Source organism: Ochotona curzoniae, unplaced genomic scaffold, assembly GCF_017591425.1.
Source record: "Ochotona curzoniae isolate NIBS_2020 unplaced genomic scaffold, NIBS_Ocur_1.0 scaffold_2217, whole genome shotgun sequence".
In the NCBI taxonomy this organism is placed as follows: Eukaryota; Metazoa; Chordata; class Mammalia; order Lagomorpha; family Ochotonidae; genus Ochotona; species Ochotona curzoniae.
This window is the reverse complement of record NW_024467090.1, coordinates 814,248-841,269: the sequence shown is the minus strand read 5'-3', so window position 1 is coordinate 841,269 and position 27,022 is coordinate 814,248. Positions and strand designations below refer to the sequence as shown.

The following is a 27,022-nucleotide window of genomic DNA, read 5'->3' as shown; positions in this document are numbered from 1 at the left end:
GTGTCACGCTCCTAAGAGGTAGGTGCACAATGTAACATGAACAGTAGGCTGAGAACCAACAGCAATCTTCCCGGCTGCGGCACAACTCTAGCAGCAGCCACTAAACGCTGACCGTTTGCGCTAAACCACTCCAGTGCGACTGCTGCTGCAGAAGCAGAAATCAACACCTCACAGAAACGTTGACAGCATTACTTATAGAAAATGGACCTGAGAAAATGTCCTTAATCTAACAAAGGGAAGAGAAAGAAGAGGGGGATTAAAAATAACTAGGTGCTTGGCAAATAAAATAATAACAGACACAATGGTATCAATAATGATGATAAATGTGGCTGAGCTAAATCCATCTATTAAAAGCCTAAAAATTTTAGCTTGATTTAAAAAAGTTTACCAGTGTCAAACAGCATTCCCAAAACATAACAATAGACTAGGGCATTTTAAAAGGTTAAATAAGTATATTTAATATTGATTAATGAATAATTGGCCACAAAGATAATAACTATGAACTCTTATGCCCCAAACAACATACTCTGAAGACAAATAAAAAAGATAAAAATACAGGGAGAAATGAAAACAGTAGTAAGTCCTAACAGATCCTGCAGAAAGAACAACTAGTGAGAAACTAATACACCCCACAAAAACTGACAAAGAAGTCAAAACTGTGCATGTGTGCGCATGTGTAAGCCTAGATGTACACACACAGACACACCTGCACATACAGCGAGTCATGCAGCACATGTAATCTTTAAGTCAATGACGGAGTGCAGATTGAATCATGGACCTGTAACACAACGCTGCAGCTATGTGAATTCACACTCTGGCATTTCTGTGAAGGAAATGGCCTAACAACCCTTTCTCAACATGTACCCCCGTCCCATGATCATGACTGCACACACACAACCACATACAAACGTGTACCTACCAAGAAAAACAACACATGTTCACTTCACCTTCCACATGTATATTAGTAAACCTCAAAGCAAATTCAAAACAATGTGTAACAGTAGAAACTACATGGATAAGTTTGCCTCAGAAAAACAACGAAAGTGAAAAATTAAAAGCAAATAATGAGGCGAGGAAATTCTGCTAATAGCCAGGTATCTAGACATCTATACAACCATTTCTTGTGAAACAAAATTCTCCAAGAAGACAGCAAAATTTTAAGCATTGCACCAATACACTCAAATGGCAGCCAGTTAATCAGACCATGCCCTAGGTAGAAAACGCAATAAATTATAAAAGATGAAGTATATATTATCAGGTACCAGAACCGAATGATCAGAGGAGAAAAAAATTTTTAAAATAACATTGATGCTATAATTATAGTCATATATTAAATGTAAGTAATTTAAAAATACATGTATTATGTATATGGTAAGACAGGCATCATTTAAACGGATCACTTGGGCAACCACTACAAAAATGAGTATCTTAACATGATTTAACTCTAATTTGAGGTGAAAATCATTGTAAAAATAAGCAATGAACTATACCATGAAGAATTTGTCTCACAATATATTAATTTTGCTCATAATTCAAGCATACAAATTACTATGCTACCTAAAAAGGGAAAAAATAAGTCCATTTCAAACTTTAGAATTTGATTAAAAACACTACAGGAAGGTTAACTAAACTCATAATAAAGAGAGAAAGTAATAGTTGCCAGGGAACATGAAGCAAGGGAGAAGGCAGAACAAACAAAAGAAGGGCTTACCACCAGCAGGATTAGCAGATCTGGATCCTGGATTAGGAGAGCAGACCGAAGGACAGGCAAAAAGTGGATTAAAAGACAAATAACACAATACAGAAGGTCAGCATGCAACACAAAGCTTTGTTCACAAACACATTAGCAAGGTAGCTACGTCCGCGCAACCTGCCCCTGGCGCCCTCTCCCTGTGCTCTGTCTACCTCGCTCTCACACTCTTAGCATCAGCTCAGCATCTGTGGGGAGCACGAATGCACCAACATGCCACGCACAGTGCCAGCCTTAGGAGATGCCGACATGGGAGACGAGCCCTGCCCTCTCCCTGTGCTCTGTCTACCTCGCTCTCACACTGTCTTAGCATCAGCTCAGCATCTGTGGGGAGCACGAATGCACCAAGATGCCACGCACAGTGCCAGCCTTAGGAGATGCCGACACGGGAGACGAGCCCTGCCCTCTCCCTGTGCTCTGTCTACCTCGCTCTCACACTGTCTTAGCATCAGCTCAGCATCTGTGGGGAGCACGAATGCACCAACATGCCACACACAGTGCCAGCCTTAGGAGATGCCGACATGGGAGACGAGCCCTGCCCTCTCCCTGTGCTCTGTCTACCTCGCTCTCACACTGTCTTAGCATCAGCTCAGCATCTGTGGGGAGCACGAATGCACCAACATGCCACGCACAGTGCCAGCCTTAGGAGATGCCGACACGGGAGATGAGCCCTGCCCTTCCACACATGGCCTGCTCGCTGGCTTTCAGCAGGCCTGGGTAGGCGATGCTCTCACTGTCACCATCAATGACCACTGATGAACTCTTGCTAACTTGTTTCCTCTGAATTTCCTGACTCCCCTCACTCCTTAAATATGCATAAAATGCACATTAACACAATTTCTAAGTCCAATACTTAAAAAATCTGCTTAGTCTGAGTAAATCTACATCTGTAATATACACATATATGCTTATATTCACCTCTTACGTCATTTTTAAAATTTATTTAATTACAAAAGCATAGGGGTAGGTCTATCAATTTGCTGGTGTTTGATGTGTTGCCGCTCCTTGGAGTATAATTTGGCAAGTAAAGCAAGTTTTCAAAGCGAAGCTTTGAGGTCTTACAGTAGAGAGGAATGAAAACCGCACTTGCTGTTTGGGTTCCTGCTGCCTAGGTGAGGCATCTACATGGAGTTCCTGGCTCCTGACTGGTCGGGCCCAAATTCTGCAGCCATCTGGGGAGCCATGATGGAAGAGCTCCTCACCCTCTCTTCACTCTTTCACACGAACGAAGTTCCAGCCTCTGGCTGCACAGCTGAGGGCTTAGACGCACCCTCTTCTGCTCACTTTATCATGCTGAGCTAGATCCTCAGACTGGCTCGCTGTCAATCGGGAATTCCTCAGCAGTAATGTCAGTAATGTTTGCCTACATATATGAGGTTCTGTAGGGGGCATTTTACCCTTCTCTGTCTCCAGAGATCACTGCTGTGAAATGGAATAGCCAGAGTGGGGTGTTGTTCCCAGGACATAAGCTTCTAGGCTAAGCCTACACGCTGGATCTGCTTGAAACTCCAGCTGAGATCTCCAGTAGAAGGGCGTTCTTATTGTCTACCTCACCAAGTAAACCCACCCCCCACCTTTTTCTTGAATGTTCTTGTGTGGACAGAGATAAACAAGGAAGAAAAGCCAAGGCACTCAGTCTTGGCTAGGACAGGAATCTACCGGACTGAAGCAACACAGCTACAAAATTTGCTTCCAACGTCCCACTGTGCATCCCCCCGTAGGCTCCTTTCTTTCATTACCACTGCTTGTGGGCAGACCAGTCACCCAGCACTGCACTGAATCCAGTGAGTGGACAGTGAAGCCCACACCCACGAGTATCACTCTGCACAGGACCACTGACACCTCCGAAGTTTCCACAGGTTTCCCAGAGACTGGGAACTGTCTGACTCCCCACTCTGCAGGAAGCATGGGACTTTGCTAAGGTGGGTATGAGTTGTTAAGGGGCATGGAGAAACATCTCAACTGAGAAGGGCTGGGAATGCATTTTGAACCCTGGGAGACACCAGGGCGCCTGGCTGCTGACTGGATGCACTCTCCCTGCGCATCCCTGCTGGCTCTCGGGCCGTCAAGCAGGCACTCCTGACAGCTTCGTGCCACATGTGGGCACGGGCAGCCTTCCCCTGCAGCACCCAGCCTGTCCGGTTCTGCTCCACAACATGCGCTCAGAGGCGCAGTGGCCGGCAGCATCCTGAGCGAGCACAGACACAGAAGCAGCAGTCAGGGGAGCAAGGGTGCAGAACAGCACGAAGAGGCGCAGGCCGCCAGTGCTACAACATAGGGTTACAGAGGGACGCCATCGCCAGGTTCACTCAGCTACCACTGTAGACAGCTCAGAAGTAGGCCTCCTGCCCAGACACCGCTTGGCATTTACGTCAGGGGATTCCTGTTTCCTTAGCAACATGGACAGGGGTGATGGCATAGGCGTTCCACCTGCCTCAGCAGCTGGGCAGAGACGGCACCTTAACACTTGGCATTTAGTGACAAAATTTAAACCATCTGCGAAGGAGTCAGGCACAGGTTGCCTGAATGTTCCGTGTTGTAAGCTTACAAAGAGCTGAGAGCTGCACAAAATGGGTGGCTTTTTCCTAAAGTCAATGTAAACGTGGTAAAACATTCAACTGTACAACAGTCTGCTGAGTAACAGTTAAGGTAAGCAAGATATAAAATGTGCTTCTTACGCTGGGACTGGGAAACCACTTTGGCGCGGCTGCGGCCCCGACTGTCAGAGGGCGTGGAGGCGACGTTGGAGGCACTGCCAGAGCTCTGCCGTCTCGTGCGGATCCGACCTGGAGGACACAGCAAGAATAGTGTTTCCGTAACGCTTCCAGCCGAGCACCCTCTAGGGAGACGTGCCGCCCCGGGACTAGGTGTGGACCAGGGCTTCCCCCATGGGCGGCCTGGGCCCTGCAGGTGCACGGGGTCCAGGGACTTCAGCAAGCCAAGGTACAAAGTGAAAGCCTTTCAGCGATAGTTTCACTTGCCCCAGATTAGCTTTCCTTTCGAACTGTCTACTAGTACATCACTCGAAAACAAACAAAAAACCAAACACAGAGAAAGAAAGCATTAGCTGTCATCCTGAGAAAAAATGCTACAGAAAAAGAAGGCAGGAAAAAGCAACACACACAAAACTTCGCTTTTAAGCTCAGCAATCAACCAAAGGAGGACAAGAGCTTTGAGATGTACCAACTGCTTGCTACTCCAGAGCCTGTGGGTCAACAAGACAGCTCCAGAGAATCCAATACCAAGAGGATGGTGCCCTGACGACAGTGCAGGGCTGCAGGCAGTTAAGAAGAGAGCTCACCATGCCAGAAGCGATCTGTCAGTCCCAGCTGTAAAATCATGAAACCATGAGAATAAAAATGACTTCAACCCCGCAGAAAAACCACTGCTCATCAGCCGAAAGCAACCATTTCTGAATAAGGGTTTCTGTGGCTGCAGAAGAGCCCAGCACAACTCGCCCACAGCAGCTCAGAACAGCAATCACCCAGGGAAGACACAAACGTTCTGAACTTCCACTACAATGGTTAAAAATCCCTTCCACCCAAGCATCTGACAAAGCCTGCAGAGAAGTAATGCAGAAAATGAATCCCAAGGTTTGGAAATGGTTCAAGAGTGAGCTAAGGAGCAACAAAAGCAGGCATGACATTTAAAAACAAAGAAAATACAGCGCGCAACTTTGAACAACTAAGGGAAGACTGAGGACCCCCAGGACATTACACAAAGCAACTCTCCCGCAGAGACACAGGGACCGACTCACAGGCCCAGGGTACACGCCTGCTGCAGAGACCTGCTGGCCGCCTGGCCTGTGAGCGCAGATCTTGGCCTTTCATAAGGAAGTTACTGAGACAATCAAAGCGGTCAGCCAGGCAAGGGCAACATTCACAGTTTTGGGCTGTGGGTTTGGTGCCAGGGTGTAGTAAGTAGACTAAGCCGCTGCCTGCAGCCCCAGCGTCCCCTATGGGTGCCAGCTGGTGTCCTGGCTATTCTACTTCTGATCCAGCTCCTGGATCAGCTGCCTGGAAAAAGCAGCAGAGGACAGCCTAAGTCCCTGGGTCTCTGCACTCATGTGGGAGCCCCAGGCTTCTGGCTTCACATGGCTCTGATTCAGTCGTTACAACCATTTCAGGAGTCAACCAGTGAATGGTAGACCTTACTTTTTTTCGTCCCTCCTTCTCTCCATAAATCTGCTTTTCAAATAAAAAATAAATCTCAAAAAAAAAAAAAGTGGGGGCTGGTTAAACTACCACCTCCAGTGCTGGCATCCCATCTGAACGTCAGTTCAAATACCAGCTGCTCTACATACCTGGGCCTCTGCTACCCATGTGGGAGTCCCAGGTGGAGTTCTGGGCTCCAGGCTTTAGACCGACGGGCCCATCCTTTTCCAGTGTGGTCATTTAGGGGGTGAACCAGTGTGTGGCAGATCTCTCTGTGACTCTTTCAAATAAGTACATCTTTTAAAGAAAGAATGAATTTCTTAGTTTAAATTTACTATAAAAATACTTAGGTTAAAGATTTTTAAAGGAATATCTACATTCATTCAACTTAAAAGTAAAAAGTCTTTGTTAACTCCTTGTATTCTCTATCTGTCTGCAACACTTAGTAACACAATTTTCAACTCACTGTTCAGCAAGCCCTTGCATTTTCATAAATGCATTATATATAACCAAAACACCCCCATACAGCTGAGAGGTGAGGACAATTACTGCTAAGAACCTTTTGTCATAAATGTTGAATTGTTGATGCTTTGCACTTTTGAGATTAGAGTTTTCTCCTGAATGTGAACCGCATTAGTCAGTTTTTCGAATGGGAAGCTGGGACTGCAGCTGTGTGGATGTGGCAGCCACACTGCCCTGAGGACACAGCACATTCACAGTGTGTTCTGGCACTGAGGCTGTGCCAGCCACACACATCAGCAAGGCAGCTACTTCCTTCTTGCCAATTCTTGGAGTGGAATTAGCAACTGCTTAACACAACTCATGTGCATAACTATCTGACCAGTGTAGCGATTTTCTGAGTATTTTTCTATTTTAATTGACTTCTTTTTAGTAAGATTGGAGAGGTAACATTTTAACGACTGACTCATGATTGAGGGAATAGTTTTTCACTTCCTGAATTCATTGTTTCTTTTGGAAGTAGAAATATGGGGTTTTCCTGAAATTTGCACAAGTAAATTTTTTCTTTCCTTTTTTTTTTTTTTAAGATTTATTATTGGAAAGACAGATTTCTAGAGAGGAGAGAAAGATCTTCTAACTTCTGATACATTCCTCAGATGGCTGCAACAGTAAGAGCTGATCGGATCTGAAGCCAGGAGCTTCCTCCAGGTCTCCTATATGGGTATAAGTCCCAAGGTTTTGGCTCATTTTCCTCTGCTTTCCCAGGCCACAAGCAGGGAGCTGGATGGGAAGTAGAGCAGCCAGGAGCAGCCATATGGGATGCTGGCGCTTGCAGGCATAGGATGAGGCAACTGATCCATGGCACCAGCCCTGCAAATTTTAATTTTATTTTACAAAGACCTATTTATTTGAGAGGCAGAACTTGGGTGAGAAAGATACTCTTCCACTTACGGCTTCATTCACCAAATTGTCACAGCCGAGCCAGGCTAAAGCCATAAGCCTGGAACTCCAGCTGGGTCTCCAATGTGGGTGCAGTGACCCAAAGACCTAGGCCATTTTCTGAAGCTTTCCTCAGTGCATTAGCTAGGTGCTGGATTGGCTTTAAACTGGAGAACATAAAAGACGCGGTATTGCATCTTCCTTCCGCTGTGTGTTCCTCTCTCTGCCATTATACCTTCTACACAAGTAATGTTAAATAATAATTTATTATATTTTTGTTATGTTAGGTGGAGAAGTGATTCCAGAATGTTTGGAAATCCGAGTCTGGGCAGGTCAACACCTGCCATGATGCGTAACCATGCTCCACATCACAGGCATGCGCAATCCTTCTCTCATTTCCTACACCTAAGATGTACAAAAGCCAGTGCTGTATACCCTGGGCAACCATTTCCCTCGCACAGTTACACTGCCATGTGTTAGTGGCGCTGGGCCGTATCCTGCCAGGGAGCAGTCCATCACATTCCTTCTTTCTCTCCCTCAATTGCCCCTAAATCTAACATTTTGGTGCTGAAACCTGGGAAGTGAGGGATGGCCTCTGACCTGGCCAGCTCTCCAGGTCAGACCCGAGAGCCCCCCCTCCTCCTAATTCCCCTTTCTCCTCAAAGGTCTCTCAGTTTCTGTGGCAAACAGGCTGCAGGGTGACTGCTGAGCGCCCAGCCTCTGTGTACACCTCACCCACCTGGGAAAGCCCCAGCCAGGCTGTCCCACATGGCTAGGCCCGGCCCGCCATCTTGCCTTGTTTTCTCTCTCCCCTTCCTTCCATCCCCCTCTGTCCAAAGGTCTCACATTTGCTCTGCCCATTCGGGAATCGGAGCTGCCACAATCATTTCTTCCAACCCCAACTGGCACTCTCAGTTGTTGTGGACTGCACATGCCACACCAGGTTAACACTTAGTTCTTTTAAACATTTTAAATATAGATTTATAAAAATATTCTGTAGTAGGTCCTTGAGTTTTTCAGGATTCATTCTCTAAGACCATTTCCCTGAAAGGAAGAGTGACAGAGACACAGATATTCCATCTACTGTTTCACTCCCCAAATGGCCACAACTGCCAGGGCTGGGCTGGGCTAAGGCCAAGGGCCAGGAGCTCCAGCCAACGTCCACTGCCTTCCCAGGGCACTAGCAAGGAGCTGGGGCAGAAGAGGAGCCCCAAAATGCCAACCCTGTTGGCTTCCTTCTTTCCCTCTCTGGATGTAGTTCTCATGAAATTCCAGGAACAGGGATCACTTTATTATCTCAACATTTAAAGAAAAAGAAATTCTGGAAAATGAATGGCAGACTGTTAAGAAAGACCAAACTCATGTTACAAGAGATAAAATGGAACTACCTGGAGTGAACATATGCATTTCAAATCACAGTATGAATTAATTACGAGCTTGTACTTGGCTAACTTTAATCTTGCAGAATCTCGGAGAAGTTCAATGAGTGCTGCCAGGCATGTGTAGAGCAACACAGCCAGATTCCTTGATGCTATCAACGTGGGGATCACCAGGCACACCATGGGAAATGGGAACTGAGACCACACCTGGAGCGAGCACAGGGGAGGTACAGACCCTCCGTCTGCATCACCGCTGGCACTGTGCACCTTCCCAAGGATGATGCTGGCCTGGCGCTGCTAACTTGGAAATCTTTCCTTCCTGTCCCAAAAATCATTTCAACACGGTCACCCTGGTTTCAATCCTCTTGCTGGTGTTTAATTTTCCTTAAGTTTTGGAGAATAAAGGTATTCAGCTTCAAGGGCCTTTGCTGTGCTGACCCGGCTGGTCAAGGCAGTCTGTATTTTGTCTCCATGCTACCGAGTTGGCAGTGTTACTTCAAGTGCCTGGCTCTATTGTACAGACGCACAAAGGCTCTGCAGTCCTCAGGAAAAAGAAATTGCACTCTGAGTAACTGAGCCCTGTGTTATGGCCTACTAGGTGACAGAGGAAAGAAAGGGGCTGGTGGCATGGTTTATGAAGCCCATAAGGGCGCCAACTGGGCCCCAGCTGTTCCACTTCTCACCCAGCTCCCTGCTAACGCATCAGGAAATGCAGTGGAGGATGGCCCAAACACTTGGGCCCCTGCACCCACATGAAAGATCCAGAACAATCTCTGGTTCCTGGCTGAAGCCTGGCCCTACCCAGCTCTTGCGGCTATTTGGGCAGTGAACCAATGGATGGGATAGATCTCTCCCTCTTTCTTCTCTTACCTTCTCTCTATAAACTATGACTTTAAAATACATAAATAAGTCTTGAAAAAAATTTAAACAAAGAATAAAGCCAACACAAGGAAAAGACATAAAAATAAGAGAATAATACAATAGGCAAAAACATTCTGGGGCAGGGACAAGAGGTGTATAAACAAACGAATGCAGCTTGTGGAGCCGCAGACCCAAGGAAAACCGGAAACAGAAGAGCAAAGCCTCTTTCGTGGCATCAACAATATCTGCATCTCCAAGTTTCTTCAGTTGGGTTTGCTCAAGGTCCTTTCTCAGCAGGGAGGCCAAGTCTGCACAGGTTAACTTTGAAGATGTGATGTCCGTTTGGGGCGTTGCCTAAAGCAACTACAAAAGCACTGGGTCGTTTCTTGTCACTTGGGGTTTTGTCCTCAAAAGCTCCAATTTGTTGAAAGCAAATTTCTAATTTACGGATATAAAAGTCACAAACATCTACATATGTGTCTCCATCTCATTGCCTCACAATCAAACCAACCTGTAGTGGTAAGTGGCATTTTTCATACACCAAAATTTGAGAACTTCAATATTTATGTCACCCTGCAAACCCCGCCCTTCCACACCTGCCCTTCACCCTGCAAACCCCGCCCTTCCACACCTGCCCTGTGTGTCACCCTGCAAGCCCCGCCCTTCCACACCTGCCCTGCCCATCACCCTGCAAGCCCCGCCCTTCCACACCTGCCCTGCGTGTCACCCTGCAATCCCCACCCTTCCACACCTGCCCTGTGTGTCACCCTGCAAGCCCCGCCCTTCCACACCCTAGCCCTGTGTGTCACCTTGCAAGCCCCGCCCTTCCACACCTGCCCTGTACGTGTCACCCTGCAAGCCCCGCCCTTCCACACCTGCGTGTCACCCTGCAAGCCCCGCCCTTCCACACCTGCCCTGCGTGTCACCCTGCAAGCCCCGCCCTTCCACACCTGCCCTGCGTGTCACCCTGCAATCCCCGCCCTTCCACACCTGCCCTGCCCATCACCCTGCAAGCCCCGCCCTTCCACACCTGCCCTGCCCATCACCCTGCAAGTCCCGCCCTTCCACAACCTAGCCACACCACAGTCCTGAGAGAGGCAGGGCCTGTGCTACTATCTTAACAGAGAAGCTCCTCTACATGTCCATTCTTTTCTATGTAAATGCTTATTTTGCCTGTCCTCATCAAAAATCTGAACAAACTAAGATGGCTATGACTAGAATTTTTTAAAAATGCAAAAATCAGAAAGGGTTTCTTGACACTGTCATAAAAACAACACAGCAGGTTTCTATGCACAATTTCTCTTTCACCATGCTCCACCTTCAGTGTGCAGCATAAACACGGCACCTGACCATGAATGATGACCGAGTGAAAATGAATGGGCATGTGTCACTGATGCAAATGATGGTGATCCTGCATAAATCTGTAGTACCTTGAGGGAAAAGAAAAATATTTTTAAAAATTTCTTTAAGTTTCCTGGTAGAAATCTTTCACCAGCCCTTAATATCTGAATAACTGGCACTGGGATTCGTTTTGAAAATAGGAAGAGTAGATCTTGAGGCCGACACAGCACAAAGGGAAAGAACAGGGCTGAAGCCACGGGGCTGCTACACGTCTGTGCTCCTCTCCAGAGTGGGCCCAGCACTGAAATCACACACAGCACACATCAAGGTCAAAACTCACGAGAACAAAGATTGGACAAGAAAGGGGAGGAGAGCCGAGGGAGAGGCCGGCCAACCTCAGTGGAGACAGAATGAAGGAGGGAGGCGGCGTGCAACACTGCATGCAGGGACCTTTACAGACACGTGGCACTGGGCAACACGCGGTGAGCACAGAGGGTCGGAGAGTGAGACACACCTAGGTCAAGAAACAAACTGCTTACCCTCCGCTTTAGTGGCAGTACCATCTTTAAGCAAATTAAAAAACAAGGGGAGGGATAACAGGGAACAGTTAGTAACAGTCAAAAAACTAAACAAGCAGAATGTTATTAGCTACTCAAAAAGCAAAGCGAGAGTGAAGCGAGTCAGTGTGCCTCGTGGCGAGTTAGCCTGGCACAGGACGAGCAGACGGGCCGGCCTCTAAAGGGCATCCAGGGCAGCCGGTGCTGCTGGCTCCTCCAGGAGGGACAGTGGGGGTGCAGCCTACTCTACAGCGCCCTCCAGCGGCGGCGAGGAGGGAGCGCTGAGAAGCCCACTACAGGTCCAGGAGCAGAAGCTGTTGAGAAATACCTGTGTCCAGGCCTACGTACTCCATGGCTTCCCTCCCGTGTCTGGACTCTAGAAGTTCGGAAAAGGATCATCAGCTTCAATGCGCCTCCTTTGTATGGATTTCTCAGGAGGATCAGGTTATACGTCAGTGGGTCTGGGTGGCAGGAGGTTGGGGGGGGGGGCAAGGGAGAGTTGGTTTTCTTTTGGGACCTGCCAAGGATCGTAGAGGGATTTGGGGACATGGTCAAGCGACTGAACACATCTCTTGTTCTCTGAAGCAGCAGCACTGGGCTAGAAAGCTAGGAGCACCTCTGAAGGGTCCTTTGTTCACCAGATGGAAGGGCTAGGGCTTGACTAGCACAGTGGAAAGTCCACGTGCACAGCCAGCACCACTGGGTGTCCTGAAGGCTGGCTTCCCAGTGTTAGCTGCAGACACTGACGCTGCAGCACCTGAGCTGAAACGGACAGAACTAAGGACCCACAGAAGGAAAGCACTCCTCCCTTGCCCACTGTCACACCATGACACTCCTGCGTGACAAGACAATGGGTAAATACAGAGAGCTACTGGGATTCTTTCTCATCCAAATGTATGTCTAAATTTTTTTCCATGGAGGAAAAAAAAAACAATTAAACAAATTATTCCAGAACACGTTATCTTTCAAAACTTAATAAAGTGCTTCCCACAATCATGCCTTCTTACCACCTTCTCGGATGACAGCTGAGAAGGGACTCTGACATCACTTCCTTTGTCCCCATCACATTTCTAAGAAGGGGCCGTCAGTGCAGGTGACTGACAAGCAGGGAAGAAGACTCAAAGGGCCCAGAGCTCGGAACAGCAGCCCCAGCCCCTGGGGACAGGCGTGTCCTCAAGCCGCTTCCAGCACCCAGGGCTTTCAGAACACTCGCTAGGAAAATGGCTTTGGAACTAGTTTGTAAGCTACCTAAGGAACACCATCTCAGCATTTCACAAAGTTTACATTTTAGGCACTGCTTTAAGATTCAACACGTACCCAATCCAGCTAACCCCCATATTCTGACTTTGAATGATTCAACTCAGAAAAATAAAAGAAATGATCAGCCTTACACAAAGTCAGTAGTGTCTACTGAAAGAATGAGTGACCCACCGCTATGTCACTTATCAAAAACAATTCACATAACTTAAGAAAAAAGGAGCTCGGGGCATTCCTGCGTGCCAGGGTGTGCACCCTCCCAGGTGGCCCTGGGAAGGGTGTCTTCCCATCTCCCCGAGGCCCAGTTTGACTCTGCACATCCTGGTGATGTCCAGGGGACATCTGTCTGCAAGGCAGACCTCTGGTGACCCCTGTTTTGGCAAGTGAGAGGGCTGGCATGGGCTGGCCTTGCCAGGGAGGAAGTGGCAGAGGCGGGCCTGGGGAGGGTGGTGCTCGGAGCTATCCCATACAAATACAAGCACCCACTCCTTTCTGAAAGGTTGGGGACACTCCACAAAGGGACACACCCTGCACACCAGCCCCGCAGCAGGGAGAACAGGGTCCAGGGCGGCTTGAGGATACATGCTGGGTCAGCTGGGGGTAGGGAGCACGGGGTCCGGGGCGGCTTTGGGACACGTGCTGGGTTAGCACATGGGGGCAGCAGGAAAGGGCTGGTTACCTAGTGAGGCATAGGAGCCTGGAGGCAAAGCCGCTGCTGAGCTGAATGGAGTGGCACCTGAAGACGAGGAAACCTTGGATTTGGCACTGGCTGCAGCATTCACATCGATGTCACTTCGTGACCGCTGCAGGGAACCCGTGGTCGACACAGACTTGGTGCTAACTGTGGAAGCTTTGGGGGTGAAGAAGGACATGTGTGAGGACCAGACACAATCAGCACTATTTGCCTTTTCCTGGAAACACAATGAGTGTGAACCAAGACCGCACAGAGCCGACCAACAGCTCCTCCTAGTCACCGCAGACAGAGTTCGGTCAACAGTGAAGGAAACTAAAGGTGCCTTCAACGGAACCCATCTGTTTTCTCATCACCTGAGACTATCAAGGCCAGAAATAGTCACACAATGGCAAACTGCTCTCTGTCTAGCCAGTTTTCTCAGGACTTTAACTCCAAACCTGCCCCTTAAAGGACTCCCCCTCTCCCTCCTCCACTGCACACACACCGCCAGCTGTCTCTCTCTCCCCACCAAGGGACCATGTCCCTCTCCCCTCGCCACTGCACACAGACCGCCAGCTGTCTCTCTCTTCCCACCAAGGGACCACGCCCCTCTCCCCTCGCCACTGCACACACACTGCCAGCTGTCTCTCTCTCCCCACCAAGGGACCACGCCCCTCTCCCCTCGCCACTGCACACACACCGCCAGCTGTCTCTCTCCTTCTCTTGTCATGAGACTGGAGCAGGAGCAGCGCTGCTAGCACTGCCAGGGGGGCCAGAGGCAGCGGGAAGGAAAGGCCCAGGCCCACATCAGCACAGCAGGCCCCGCAGCAGAGGCGCTCTGCTCATACCAGGGAAGGGCTGACAACGACCTTGCATGATGTCGCCTGCAGGCCACAAGGCTCACCTCTCGATGTGGTGCTTCCTGTTGGACTTCTTTTGGCAGACAGTGGCCGGCTACAAATAAGGCACAAATACATCAGCTAACAAATGTGTACTCTACCCACATCAACACCACCACGAAGCACCATGGAAATGATTAGGAAGAATTAGTGCAGAACTGTTCAGACTATAGTCTCAAATCCTGAGTCACTGACAAAGCTCTAGTATTTGTTTGATTTTGGATTTTGATTTCAAGCAGCAAAGAGCAAAATACTAACCTGAAAGAGGGCTAGGATTAGGAATACAGAATGAAGATGCTATGCCAGGTCCTAGGTTTGAAATGCCTTTCCTTTCCAGGCCGTCTCCAGGTCAACACTCAGACCCTCCAGGAGGGCAGTCTGAGGCATCAGTGTAGACAACTTCTACACTACAGTTCATGTAATTGCATTGCAGGACTACTGTAACAAGTGAACTGGAAAGCACTCAGGCCCCTTGGCCCCTGACCCAGCACCCACGTCCACCCTAACCGAGGGACACTGACAGGCACACAGCGCAGGACGCCAGCTGCTGGCAGAGGCAGTCCTTACTTGAGGCTCTCTTGGGAACTGGACGAGGACCGGTCAGAATGAGGCAGTGACACGATGCTGTCGGAATTCTTCAGATGAGACTGCAGAGCTTTCTGGTAGGAGGACTCCAGGCTGTGGTACAAGTGCTCGGCTTCTCTGCTGAAGTGACTGTGGAAGCCCCAGTAGCATCTAGAGAAAACACAGACCACCCCCCGGCTAGGTTCGTGCTCAGGTGGTTGGCTGAGCCCCAGCGCAGTGCAAGGACGCAAGGGAGCAGAGCAGGGGCTGGCACACACTCAGCCCTCCCAGCTCCTGGAGCAGGGCTAAGCAAGCCAGCGCCTCAGCTGCCATTCGAGAACACACCAAGCATCCCTGTAACATCATCAGTTCATCCTGTGTGCAAGGCTTCGTCAGCTCAAAGCAGTGGGAAAAGGCAACATGAGCAGTCCTTATCTGTAAACCGCAAGGGAGGAAGCCCTGAACTCCTGATGGTCACAATCATTCCCAGGAAAAAGACAGAAGGGCAAAGGGCACGCGATGAGCCAAGACCCAGCCGAACAGCTACATGGCCTTGGTAACTCTAGTCCTGAGCGTGGCTCCACCAAGTCCTTTCACAACCCCTGTTCAAGAGGCAGACAGCCAATGCTTGCAGAGCTGTGACCACACGAGGAGAATCCCCTGCACCGGTGACTTTCCTTTTCTTTTGTAAATTGTGTATTTTTCATGATACAGTTCCTTAGGCTCTGGGATTTTCCCCCCATTGTTTTCCCCTATATTGTATCAATACTTCAGTCCCTCAACAACAGTCACAAGTCTATCAGTCTGCTATTTAAGTGTCTCCTGACACTGCAGCTACAGAGAAGGGCAGACAGTCACTTTCACTGGGAGCCCATCTTTTATTCAGAAGCAGAGATGCATGCTGCAATGCATCTCCACACCGTGGCATACTTGCCTACAGTATACAGATCCTCTAGATCAACATATGTATATACATGCTTACCTATGATCTGTTGAGCTCATATTTTGCAGGAAGGTTGCCTTGTATTACAGAGAAAGCCCATTACTTTTTATGGAAAACCAACAAAGCAGCTCTTCATAGAGCTTACGTCACAAGAGAATACTTTAAGTAAAAACATGTTCTGATCTGTGCGGTAACATCTCCCGGGTCTGCTGCCTATATCACACTTTCAAACAAAAAAGTGATATTCTGAAACAGCCTTTGGGGTCACATTGAAAAGCTATAATCAATGAGAAAAGCCTAGGTCACTGTGTGAGTTTTTAAGAAGGCATTTCAAAGGCATGTGAAACATAAATGTAATTAACAAAAACGTGCTGTACAATTAAAACCAACTTACTTTCTGGCTTCTATCCTGGCTTCAGAATCAGCATCATGGATTCCCTTCTTGATTGTTTCTGCTAACACTGATATATGTCTGGTTTAAAAAGAAAGGAAACAGTAACACATCCAAGTCTCCTTTGCATGAAAAGGTGTTCAGAACAGCAGTACGGAACCACACACAACAAGCAGCACCCCAGGGTGCTTCCGGCACCTCAGTTTCTAATCCTGACTCAACAAGTTATACCCCCACCCTACCCTGACCCCACTCTTCATCCTCCCCCAAATCCACCCTGACACAAACCATCCACATCCCAATCCACCCAATCCAACACTTCTTCACCACCCCCAATCGACCCTGACACAACAAGTTATCCTGACCCTCAACCCACTGGGTCTAACCCTTCATCCTCACCTGACCCACCCCGATCCCACACTTCATCCTCACCCCACCCACCCTCCTGCAAGATATGCAGACCCTATTCTTTGGGTGACTTTGGGGGGAATTTGGTCAGGTCATACAAATCCAAATGCAACCATAAAAACTCTTTTTCCAAGGGGATAATTTGTTTCTATGGATATAATGTGAAATAGTAATAATATCTTAAAGTGACTGTAATACAAATCTACAATTAAACCATTTTGCAAAATCACTGAACCACTGTAAAAATAGGTGCTCTCCTCCGTTAGGCTGAACCCTAGCTGAGAACAAATCAGAACCTACTGCATGTTTTACTGCAACGTTTTGACAGGAAAGGACTGACTTGAACAAGTTCTACAAAGGACATCAGCGACCAATTTATTCAAGCACTGCAAGATGATAGTCTCATGCCTTCCGTAGGTATTTAGGAAGCATCTGGTATCAGCAGGCACCAAGACAGAGACTGCAGGAACTCCAAGGACCACATCTGTGCTCCTGTTCCCAGAGTCCTGCTTCCCTTTCTACTGCTCACCAAATATAGATGTGATATCCAAGAGATTAAAGAATGAGAGAGCTTTTGGAGAATCTGACACTGTATTCCTGATTCAAAGTATTCATTCTCTGGAGGAGAGATGAGTTTTACCTCTGACCACCGCTACATGAATTCGATTATTGCTGCTCAAAATCCCACTGCTCTGTCGAATGTTTTATATGCTGCAAAATTCATGAGGGCACAAAACCACCATTACCTACCTTCTCCAGAACAATAGCACCAAAACCCAACAGAACTAAAAATGTTTAGGAGTCTCAAAAATTAACAGAGACATACTTCTTCATCGGGAATTCTGCCACGGGGAGTGGCCAAGTAGCCGTACTTATGGCACGTATGTCCCTATGAGGCCCCAGGAGGGACTCCTGGTTCTAATGCAGACCCTGGGGGACAGTGATAATCATGCAAATATTGGGTTTCTGCCAGCCTTTGAGGCAGCTGGATTGAGTCTCCAGCTCGCAGTCTGCATTCAGCCTCAGCCACTGCAGGCGTCTGGGGAGTGAAGCAGTATATGGGGGCTTCTGGACACACATGTGTTCACTCACTCTCCTTTCTCTCTCACTCTTACTCACAAATAAATAAAACTTTGAAGAAAAATCAAAAAAATTCTGGCATAAGTCCATTTTTCTCCACGATGATGTTGGGTAGTCACTGCATGAACATGAACAAACAGGGAACTGCTGCCTCTCGGATACAGCATCCTTACACGCCCCTTGGGGAATGGGGAATGACTCCCTGTACACTCGGGCAGCTCCCGGGAAGGAAACTGCTGCCTCTCAGGTACAGCATCCTTACACGCCCCTTGGGGAATGGGGAATAACTCCCTGTACACTCGGGCAGCTCCCGGGAAGGAAACTGCTGCCTCTCAGATACAGCATCCTTACACACCCTTTGGGGGATGCAGAATGACTTCCTGTACACTCGGGCAGCTCCTGGGAAGGAAACTGCTGCCTCTCAGATACAGTGTCCTTACACACCCATTGGGGGACGGGGAATGACTCCCTGCACACTCAGGCAGCTCCCGGGTTGTGAGCAGGAGGCAGCATGATCTGGCTTTGCAGTTTCTTGTATTTCAATCCCCAGCACTCATTGAAACCTCCTGCTCGTATGGCATGCTTACACAGTGCATGGCCCGAAAAGTCACACAAATGGCCAGAGATATTCCTTGCTTACAGAAGGCACAATGTGGTTAAAACAGAAAAACAAGTTCCACTCAGCTACTCACCGTTCCAGTGAATGTGTCTGCCACTCTTGTAAAAGCAAGTCTAAAAATTCAAAACAGCGCCTGGAAAGCATTAACAAACACTTACAAAAATGCGCACCAGAGGAAACAAAGCAGCTCTTTCCTTCCTAAGCGACCCAATAACTCTTATTACAACTGGTAACCTTCCTGCAGTTTTCATGAAGAGTTGTATCAGAACTGATACAACTAAGCTTGTACCTATGGCGGGCACAAGGTTAGTTTCCCTTCCATCAGAAACTAGATGTGGGGGCCCGGTGCAGTGGCGCAAGTGGTTAAGGTCCTCGCCTTGCACGCCCGGGATCCCATATGGACGCCAGTTCTACCCCGGCAGCCCCACTTCCCATCCAGCTCCCCGCTTGTGGCCTGGGAAAGCAGTCGAGGACGGCCCAAAGCTTTGGGACCCTGCACCCGCGTGGGAGACCCAGAAAAGGCTCCTGGCTTCGGATCGGCATAGCATCGGCCATTGCGCTCACTTGGGGAGTGAATCATCGGACAGAAGACCTTCCTGTCTCTCCTCTCTGTATATCCGCCTTTCCAATTAAAAAAAAAAAAAAAAAAAGAAACTAGATGTGGGGCCCCAGATGCATTTGGTTCAGTGGTTGAGACACTGCTTGGAACCACTGCATCTCATGTTGGGACACCTGGGTTTGAGTCCCGGCTCTGCTTCCTAGTGGTGTGCACTGCGGCAGGCATGCACAGGGCCCCCGCACACAAACTGCAGCAGGCATGCGCAGGTCCCCGCACACCGCGGAGATTCAGTGCATGCTCTAGACTCCTGCTTTCACTGGCACTCACTGGGTTGCTGTGAGCTCCTGGGGAGCAAACCAGCAGGTGGCAGAGCTGTTGTCTTTTTTCTCTCTCCTTCAATCTCTATCATTTACCTGCCTTTCAAATAAATAAATAAAAACTCAAACAAAAGAAAAATAGGAAACTTGACCCTCATGGGTCAAAACCACTTGAGCAAGACCTTCAGAGCAGGCCTACTTCGGGCAGCTGGGTGGGTGGGAGAATGGGTGGGACTCCTCAGATACATGAAGGAAACAATATGGAAATAATAGTCTTACCCACTTTCCTGAAGCTCTTGAACCTTTCTACCCTAGCTAACTATGTAAAGATTGTCAACAATATAATTAAAAGATGTAAAAAGTTTTTGAAAAAATTGAGCCATATAGCTGGCAACTAAACATGTCAAAAAGTGGAAGGTATAAATTCCATTTTTCATTACTTGTGCTACACACCTGTTCTGAATCTCATGTAACTGTTAACAGGATGGACAGAAATCCAATTCCTAGGTACATGTGCATCTGCAGGAAGTGAAATCAGTGGATAAGGAGACATCTGCACTCCCTCCATGCTCACTGCAGCATTACTTACAGCAGCCAAACCAAGGCAACAACCAAAGAATCCATCAATGGGTGAGTAAAGAAAACACAGTGTGTATTCACTCACACACACACACACACACACACACACCAGTTACTGCTTAGTCTGTTGTTGTGACTGCAGAAAAACCTGAAGGGCACCGTCTTCAGGGAAACAATTCAGGCAGGTCAAGGCAAACACCTCCACCTCTTACCAATGTGTAATTTCAAAAAGCCAAACTAGACAGTGGTGGCTTGGCAACAACAGACTGAGACCCAGGAACTTGCTGCTCAAAGGACACAGCATCGGTTAGAAGGGCATAAGACATTCCAGAACTCTCCCATATGTCAGGGACCATCATTGCAGTACCTTGTGTACGTGAGAACTGCCAACAACAGACTCCAAGTGTCCTTACCACCGGAACGCCAAGAAGCAATGGACACTTTAAGTTGCCTGACACAGCCATTCTGTACACATACAGCAAACAGCATGTTGCACACTATACAGGAGTACCTATTAGATACTATATTATCATTTAAAAATAAATTTTTAGAAAATAAAAATTTGCTTGCCAATAGCACCCTGCAAAGCTCCTAATACAATCCACTGAAAACCTACACAAAACTCTGGTGCATTTCACATTTCATTGGGCTGAGGGTCCACGGATCTTAACAGACTCTTAAAAGATCCTATGGGCTCAACGGCCAAGCATCCCAGATCTTCACTAGGACTTGATTCTCCACATGCAGCCCTGGGAGCCGAGCCGAATGCAGCAACAGCAAGGATGTGGGAACAGCATGGGCTAGCTACCCAGGTTGTACCTTCCTGAGGATCTTACAGGTGGCTCCTGTAACTGCACAGCAGGAAAGGATGACTCTGAGAAGACTCCAACAGCACTCCACCCTCTGCCTACATGAACAGAGACTCACTACCACGGACACCTGTGCACAAAGTTCCCGCCTTCACCCAGGGGACAGGGCAAAGGACAGAGAAGTGCACCTGCTCCTCTCCCCTTCTTGACCTGCAACTGCCCCCTGATGTGCACGCACGCACACACACGTGCACAAATAGAAGAAGCTGTTGCAACTAGCTCTCCAAAATACTGTGCTCTTGATCCTTCAACACAGAAGTGCTGACTGAAGAGGACTCACAAAATAAAAAACCTTCAAATATGAAATGTTAGTCATGGGTGTACATCTCAAATTCTTTTTCCTTTGTAAATAATTGTAAAAGAACAAGGAAATCACTGGGAATTTACCTTCTGACTGCAACCGACTTAGAGGTACAGTTGCTTGTTATGACAGGTATTAGCCTAGGGATATGTGTATGCTGTGAAGAAGAAGGAAAAAACACTTTGTTAATATTTGAAAACCCAAATATTTGCAAAAACAAGAGAACAACTTCCTTACTAACCTACTTATCACAGAACACGTTGAATATAAACACTGACTTTAAAAAGAAAAAAGGGTAAAACAAATAAATCATAAAAAAAAGGATACAATGGATATTCTAGAGGCCTTTATGAAGTTTACAAGACTGGACAAGACAATGGGACAAGGAGTCATCAAACCAACACATTACAATAATGCTTCAATGGGATGTCTAACAATAGCGTTGGGTCTGACTATCTGAAGTAGGCAGTAAAGGAATAAGGACTAAAAATTACACGATGTAATTAGATTTTCCCATCTTAGGTTCCTCAAGCACTGACGTTAAGCGCTTTCTCTGTGGAAAAAGCACCTGAAGGTGTAGAGAGGGCAACACAGAAAACACTGGTGAAGCTCTTATGGACTAATAGATTTCACTGGAAATTTGTATATATATTACTCAGGTCATTATTTCCATTTAAATAGGTTAATACCCAGAAAGCTAAAGTGAACATTTTGTTTCTAAGCCTATATGTAATTAGTCAAACTCTGGGGTGAATGCAAACTATAAGCACGAACTCGTCAAACGGAATGACTGCAGTTAGCAGGGAGTTAGGCAGTGACATAAGAGAAACAAACTCAGAGGCAGAGGCTCAAACATTCAAAGCCAACAGCGAGGGCCAGACATGCAGCCTACTCGTGAAAGCTGATGTCCCACACTGCAATGCCTGGGTTCAACTCTCAGCTCCACTCTCAAGTCCAGCTTCCTGCTAATATAGATTCTGGGAAGTAGAACTGACACTGACAGCCCAAGTGACTGGGACCCCGATAACCATGTGGGACACCCAGGTCCCCAGCCTGGGGCCACTGCACGCTTTTCGGGGAATCAACAAGTAGACAGGAGCCCATTCTGTGTCCATCTCTGCCTGCTTCTCTACTCATTAACCAGCAATGACTCACCCATCAACACCTCAATGACCACACGCCATACACTTGTTTACCATGAGAGACTACAAAAAGCTCACATGCTCTGTATACAATCCAATGGAGAAAAGATAATTCTGTAAGTATAACATGATTCCCAATTCAAATAATCACTCCAGTGCAAACTGCCTCTAATCTTGCTTGCCAGCCACTGGTAAGAAAGCATGGGTCGGCCACTAAATCAGGGGCCCTAGAACACACTTACCCGGATGATTAACCTAACAGCTACAACACCAGACGTGGCCATAATTTTGGCACTGTTTGGAATTAAATTAAAGATGGTTGGCATAATGGCTTCAGCTCCATGATCAAACTTGTTCCCCAGAACTGATGACAGATGCCTGCAAAAAGACGTGAACGCTGGGCTGTAGTTACTGTGTGTCTTACAAATTACAAGCACATAAATCAGTGGCTTAGAGCTTTCATTAAGGCTACCCAGGGAAACACCAACAGTCTAAGTACAATACTTTAATAAAAATATGTCCAATGGACAAGCAGAGAGCTCGGCAAATAGCCATTAGCACAAGTTTTCCCTTCATCATTTACAACAGTTTCAAAACAGGAAAAAAAATCGATTATATACTATGAAAACATGAGCAGGAAAAGGCTCCCTTCCCCATGCCTTGCACTTTTAGCATCGGATACTCAGACTCCCCATCTGACTAACAGCTCGCTGCCTTCTTGCTGCGGCTGCTTTGATACCAGGCATACATTCTAACACAGTGTCAGCCCCGCACAAAAGTTGAGCTAGGATAAAATGTCACTGAGGGACACCCCACTAGTTAATAACTTTGGTATTATTCTAGGGACAAATATTCTGATAAGCATGCTATATCCTCCCAGCAAAAAACAAGTTAAAACAATGAAAAACGACTTTACATACTTTCATTTCTCCTTAGTAATACATGCTTCAAGTTTAAAACAGAGGCTGCAGAGCTATGCCACTGAATAAAACAAAGCTTAAAATCAGTCCTTTAGACAGCTGGGCACTGGCAGAGCGCCAACGGGCCTGGGTCTTGGAGACTAGTTTGCCCGCTTGGGAGCCGCCTCTGAAGCTCGGGGTGGGACTACCGAGTGGTGAGTGAGATCGCGGAGCATGGCAGTTCTTACCCCAGCGTGATACAAGCCTCCCGCACTACCTGAGACCGCAGGTCCTTAGCAGAGAGCTTAAACGCTCCATCCAAAAGACGCAAATGTTGAAAGAAGTTATCATACTCAGCAGCACCAGCCAAAAGTAAAGATCTGATCTTTTTTAACTGATGGGATAGAGGAAATTAGAGATATAAAACCTTCACAATTCTTAACATAATATATACAAAACAGACACCACCAAACATCACAGTTCAATTGACATAGCAAGACTTCTCCTAAGAGAATCTATGCAGTTAAATATTAGCTAACAGACTGCACACATTTATACAGCGCAAGACCAAGTAATTTTTAGTAAGGTAGTATTGGTGATAAATACAATTTCTACAAAAGGTTTTAAATTAGAAATGTCTAATTGATTAACTTCATGAAAATGACAAATAACTAAAAACCTCCATTTTGCTCTAATATATACCTCTCTTAACCTTACATTCTCCCTTCTCCAATTCCAAGGAGAAGCATCCTTACATCACTTCTAATAACATCCTCAACTGGTCGACTGGTGGGGCTGACTGTGAAATGGAACACAGTGGCAATGCCACCAGCCCTCTTCTTGACAGCCAGCACACAGGGGACCACTTTCCTGAGATAAGCCATCCTCCTCATGACACTCAGCCTACTTACTCTCATTAACACATTAAAGCAGAGGAGACAAAACCTTCCAGCAAGTTGACAGCAAGAAAGCAAAGCCTACTGAGAGCCATATACTGGGAACACTACTACACAAGGCGCTTGCCTGGCAATCGCACAACTAAATCACTTCTGCTTCAGGCGAGAGCAGAAGACATCAGCAGCTGTTCCAGTCAGGTCTTGGTTTAACGGCAAAGTGGAAAAACAGGGATTGACATTTAAAATATCTGCCACCTAAAATGCACTAGGAACAGCCTCTTGTTTCCTAAGCAAGTATCTGCAGAACTTGGACGCAGCTAGGAAACGTAACGGAGGAAGGTAGTGGCTTACAGCATTCACCCGCTGCTCCCAGTCATGCTTGTCATCAGATAAGATTTCCCTAATTTTGTTTATGGATTCCTCAAGGTCTCGGCTGGAGTAAATCTGCAAGCAAAATCAAGCTGTGATCAGTATTAGAAAATGAACAGAATAAACAAACACTGTTTTTTTACTATGAGGAGTCAAGAATTATTAGTCAGTTAAAAAATGCTTTTATTAAAAAAAAATTGAAACAAATGAAGGCATCAGAACAACATATCAAAATTTAAGGGACACAGTTAAGGCAGTGCAAGAGGAGAGTTCATTTCGATCAGTGCTTAGGTCGAGAAATTAGGAAAGCACCATGGAAACAGGCTAACCTTACGTCTGAAGGAGCTAGAAAAACAGCAAAACAATCCCAAGATTAGCAGGACAAAAGAAATCATCAAAATAAGGGAGGAAATTAACCAAAAGGAGATGAAAAGAATAGTATATAAGATCAACAAATCAAAGAGCTGGTTCTCTGAGGAAACTGACAAAATAGTCTCCAACTAATCACAGAAAGGAGGGAGAAGATACAAATCAACAGAATTAGGGACGAAAAAGGAAATATAACAACAGATACCTTGAACATATACAGATAATCAGGAACTACTACAAGCAACTATACGCCAACAAATCAGAAGACCTAGAAAACACAGATAGATTTTTGGACACATATAACCTACCAAAATTGAATCATGAGGCAATTAATAATCTAAATTGTCCTATAACCAGGACAGAGATTGAACCATTAACTAAATTCCTCTCAATAAAGAAAAGCCCTCACCAGATGGTTTCATTGTAGAATTCTACCAAAGGTTTCAACAATTTACCATAATCCTCCACAAGCTATTCAAAGCAATAGAAACGGAGGCAAAATCCTTCTACAAAGCCAACATCACCTCAACACCAAAGCCATCTAGATACCCAGGATGAACACAGATGCAAAAACTAACCCACAGGATCCAATAGCACATCAGATAGATCATTCACGAGGACCAAGTGGGATTTACCCTGGGACGCAGGGATGGGTTAATACACACAAGTCAACAAATGTAACACCCCACCTCAACACAGTGAAAAATAAAAGCCAGATGAACATGTCAACAGATGCAGAAGGCATTTGATAAAACCCAATGCCACTTCATGCTAAAAACCCTAATTAATACAGGTCTAGAGGGAATTTTCCACAACACAATCAAAGCAATATACAAAAAATCCAATGTCAGCATCATACTAAATGGGGAAAATCTAGAACTAGACAAGGCTGTCCACTTTCATCACTGCTATATAACATAGTAATGGAAGTCCTCACTAGAGCAAAACAAACAAAAAAAAAAAAAAAAAGAAAGGAATTCAAATAGGAAACAAGGAATCAAAATTATCCTTGTTCACAAACAACTTGATTCTCTACATAGGAGAGCCAAAAGACTCAATCAAGCGACTACTGGAACTCATAACAGAGTTTCGCAGGGGAGCAGGATACAAAATTAATGAACACAAATTGATGATCCAGTATACCAACTCTACGGCTGAGCAAGAACTTGTAAGTACGGTCCCCTTTAAAATAGCAGAGAAGGGCCCAGTGCGATGGCACAGGAACTAAATCCTCACTTTGCAAGAGCCAGGATCCCACTAGGCAATGCTTTGTTTCTCAGCTGCCCTGCTTCCCATCCAGCTTCCTGCTTGAGGCCTGGGAAAGCAGTAGAGGGTGACCCAAAGCCTTGGGACCCTGCATTCGCATGGGAGATCTGAAAGAAGCTCCTGGTTTTGGCTTCAGGTCAGTTCAGTCCCAGCCATTCACTCAAGGAGTGAAGCAGATGATAGAAAAACTTTGTCCCTCCTTTCCTTCATAATTCTGATATGCCTTTTCAATAAAAAATCCTTAAAAATTAAAAATAATTAAATAACAGAGAAGAATCTTAAACTGCTTGGATAAACCTAAAGATGTGTAACATCTCTATGATAAAAATTACAAAACATTGAAAAAAGAAATATAAGAAGACATTAAAAGATGGAGAACTTTACCATGTTCCTGGATCAGCAGCATCAAAATGTCCATATTACCAAAAGAGATATATAGATGCAATGCGATCCCAACCAAAATCCCCACAACATTGTTCTCAGAAACAGAAATGATGACACAAAGATTCATTTAGAAACACAAGGGACCACGAATAGCCAAAGTTATTCTTAAGAATAAAAACTAAGCTGAAGGAATCACAATTACAGACCTCAAAACATACCACAGAGCAGTGATAACCTAAACAGTCTGGACTGGTACAGAAACAGAGAAGATCAATGGAATAGAAACACCAGAAGTCAACTAACACATGCTACTAACCTTCGACAAGGTAACTGAAAATAACCCAGGGAAAAAGGCTGGTCTCTTTAACAAATGCTTTGGGACAATTAGAGAGCAGCCTGCAAAAAAGAAGCAGCTTACACAAAAATATGCTCTAATGGAACAAGGACCAAAAGCTGCATCCAGAAACCATCCATCTACTAAAGGAAATCACTATTAGAAAGCACTCTGCAAGACACATGCATTGCGAAAGACTTCTAAGAAAGTCATCAAAAGCACAGGCCGTCAAAACAAGAGACACAAGTGGAACTACACCAAGCAAAGGAAATGAGCAACAAAGTGCAGAAGCAACCAAAGAATGGGAGAGAATCTTGGCACACTACACGCCAATATCCAGGATTTACAAAGAGCTTCAGATACTCAGTGACAGCAAAACGAACAACTCTATGAAGAAATGGGCAGACATTTTTCAAAAGAACAAATCCAAATAGCTAACAGACATATGAAAAGATGCTTAGGCT

At 46.4% G+C, this 27,022-nt stretch overlaps 1 protein-coding gene across 4 annotated transcripts in view; it reads right to left on the bottom strand.

Annotated features, from left to right (window-relative positions):
* The window catches only part of CLASP1 (cytoplasmic linker associated protein 1), a 249,987-nt gene that overhangs the window by 60,748 nt on the left and 162,217 nt on the right, over positions 1–27,022 (bottom strand). For 2 of the 4 annotated variants that reach the window (XM_041000186.1, XM_041000187.1), the window contains exons 11-21: positions 24,188–24,280; positions 23,189–23,334; positions 22,284–22,419; positions 20,986–21,056; positions 18,348–18,407; positions 16,171–16,248; positions 14,837–15,004; positions 14,275–14,324; positions 13,377–13,547; positions 11,769–11,816; positions 4,429–4,536 (exon numbers count right to left, since the gene is read on the bottom strand). In XM_041000186.1, coding sequence (XP_040856120.1) covers positions 4,429–4,536; positions 11,769–11,816; positions 13,377–13,547; positions 14,275–14,324; positions 14,837–15,004; positions 16,171–16,248; positions 18,348–18,407; positions 20,986–21,056; positions 22,284–22,419; positions 23,189–23,334; positions 24,188–24,280 — 1,129 coding nt within the window. Of the gene's footprint in view, positions 1–1,711; positions 1,739–4,428; positions 4,537–11,422; positions 11,447–11,768; positions 11,817–13,376; positions 13,548–14,274; positions 14,325–14,836; positions 15,005–16,170; positions 16,249–18,347; positions 18,408–20,985; positions 21,057–22,283; positions 22,420–23,188; positions 23,335–24,187; positions 24,281–27,022 lie in introns of all 4 variants that reach the window. The other 2 variants (XM_041000184.1, XM_041000188.1) reach the window with 2 other exon arrangements.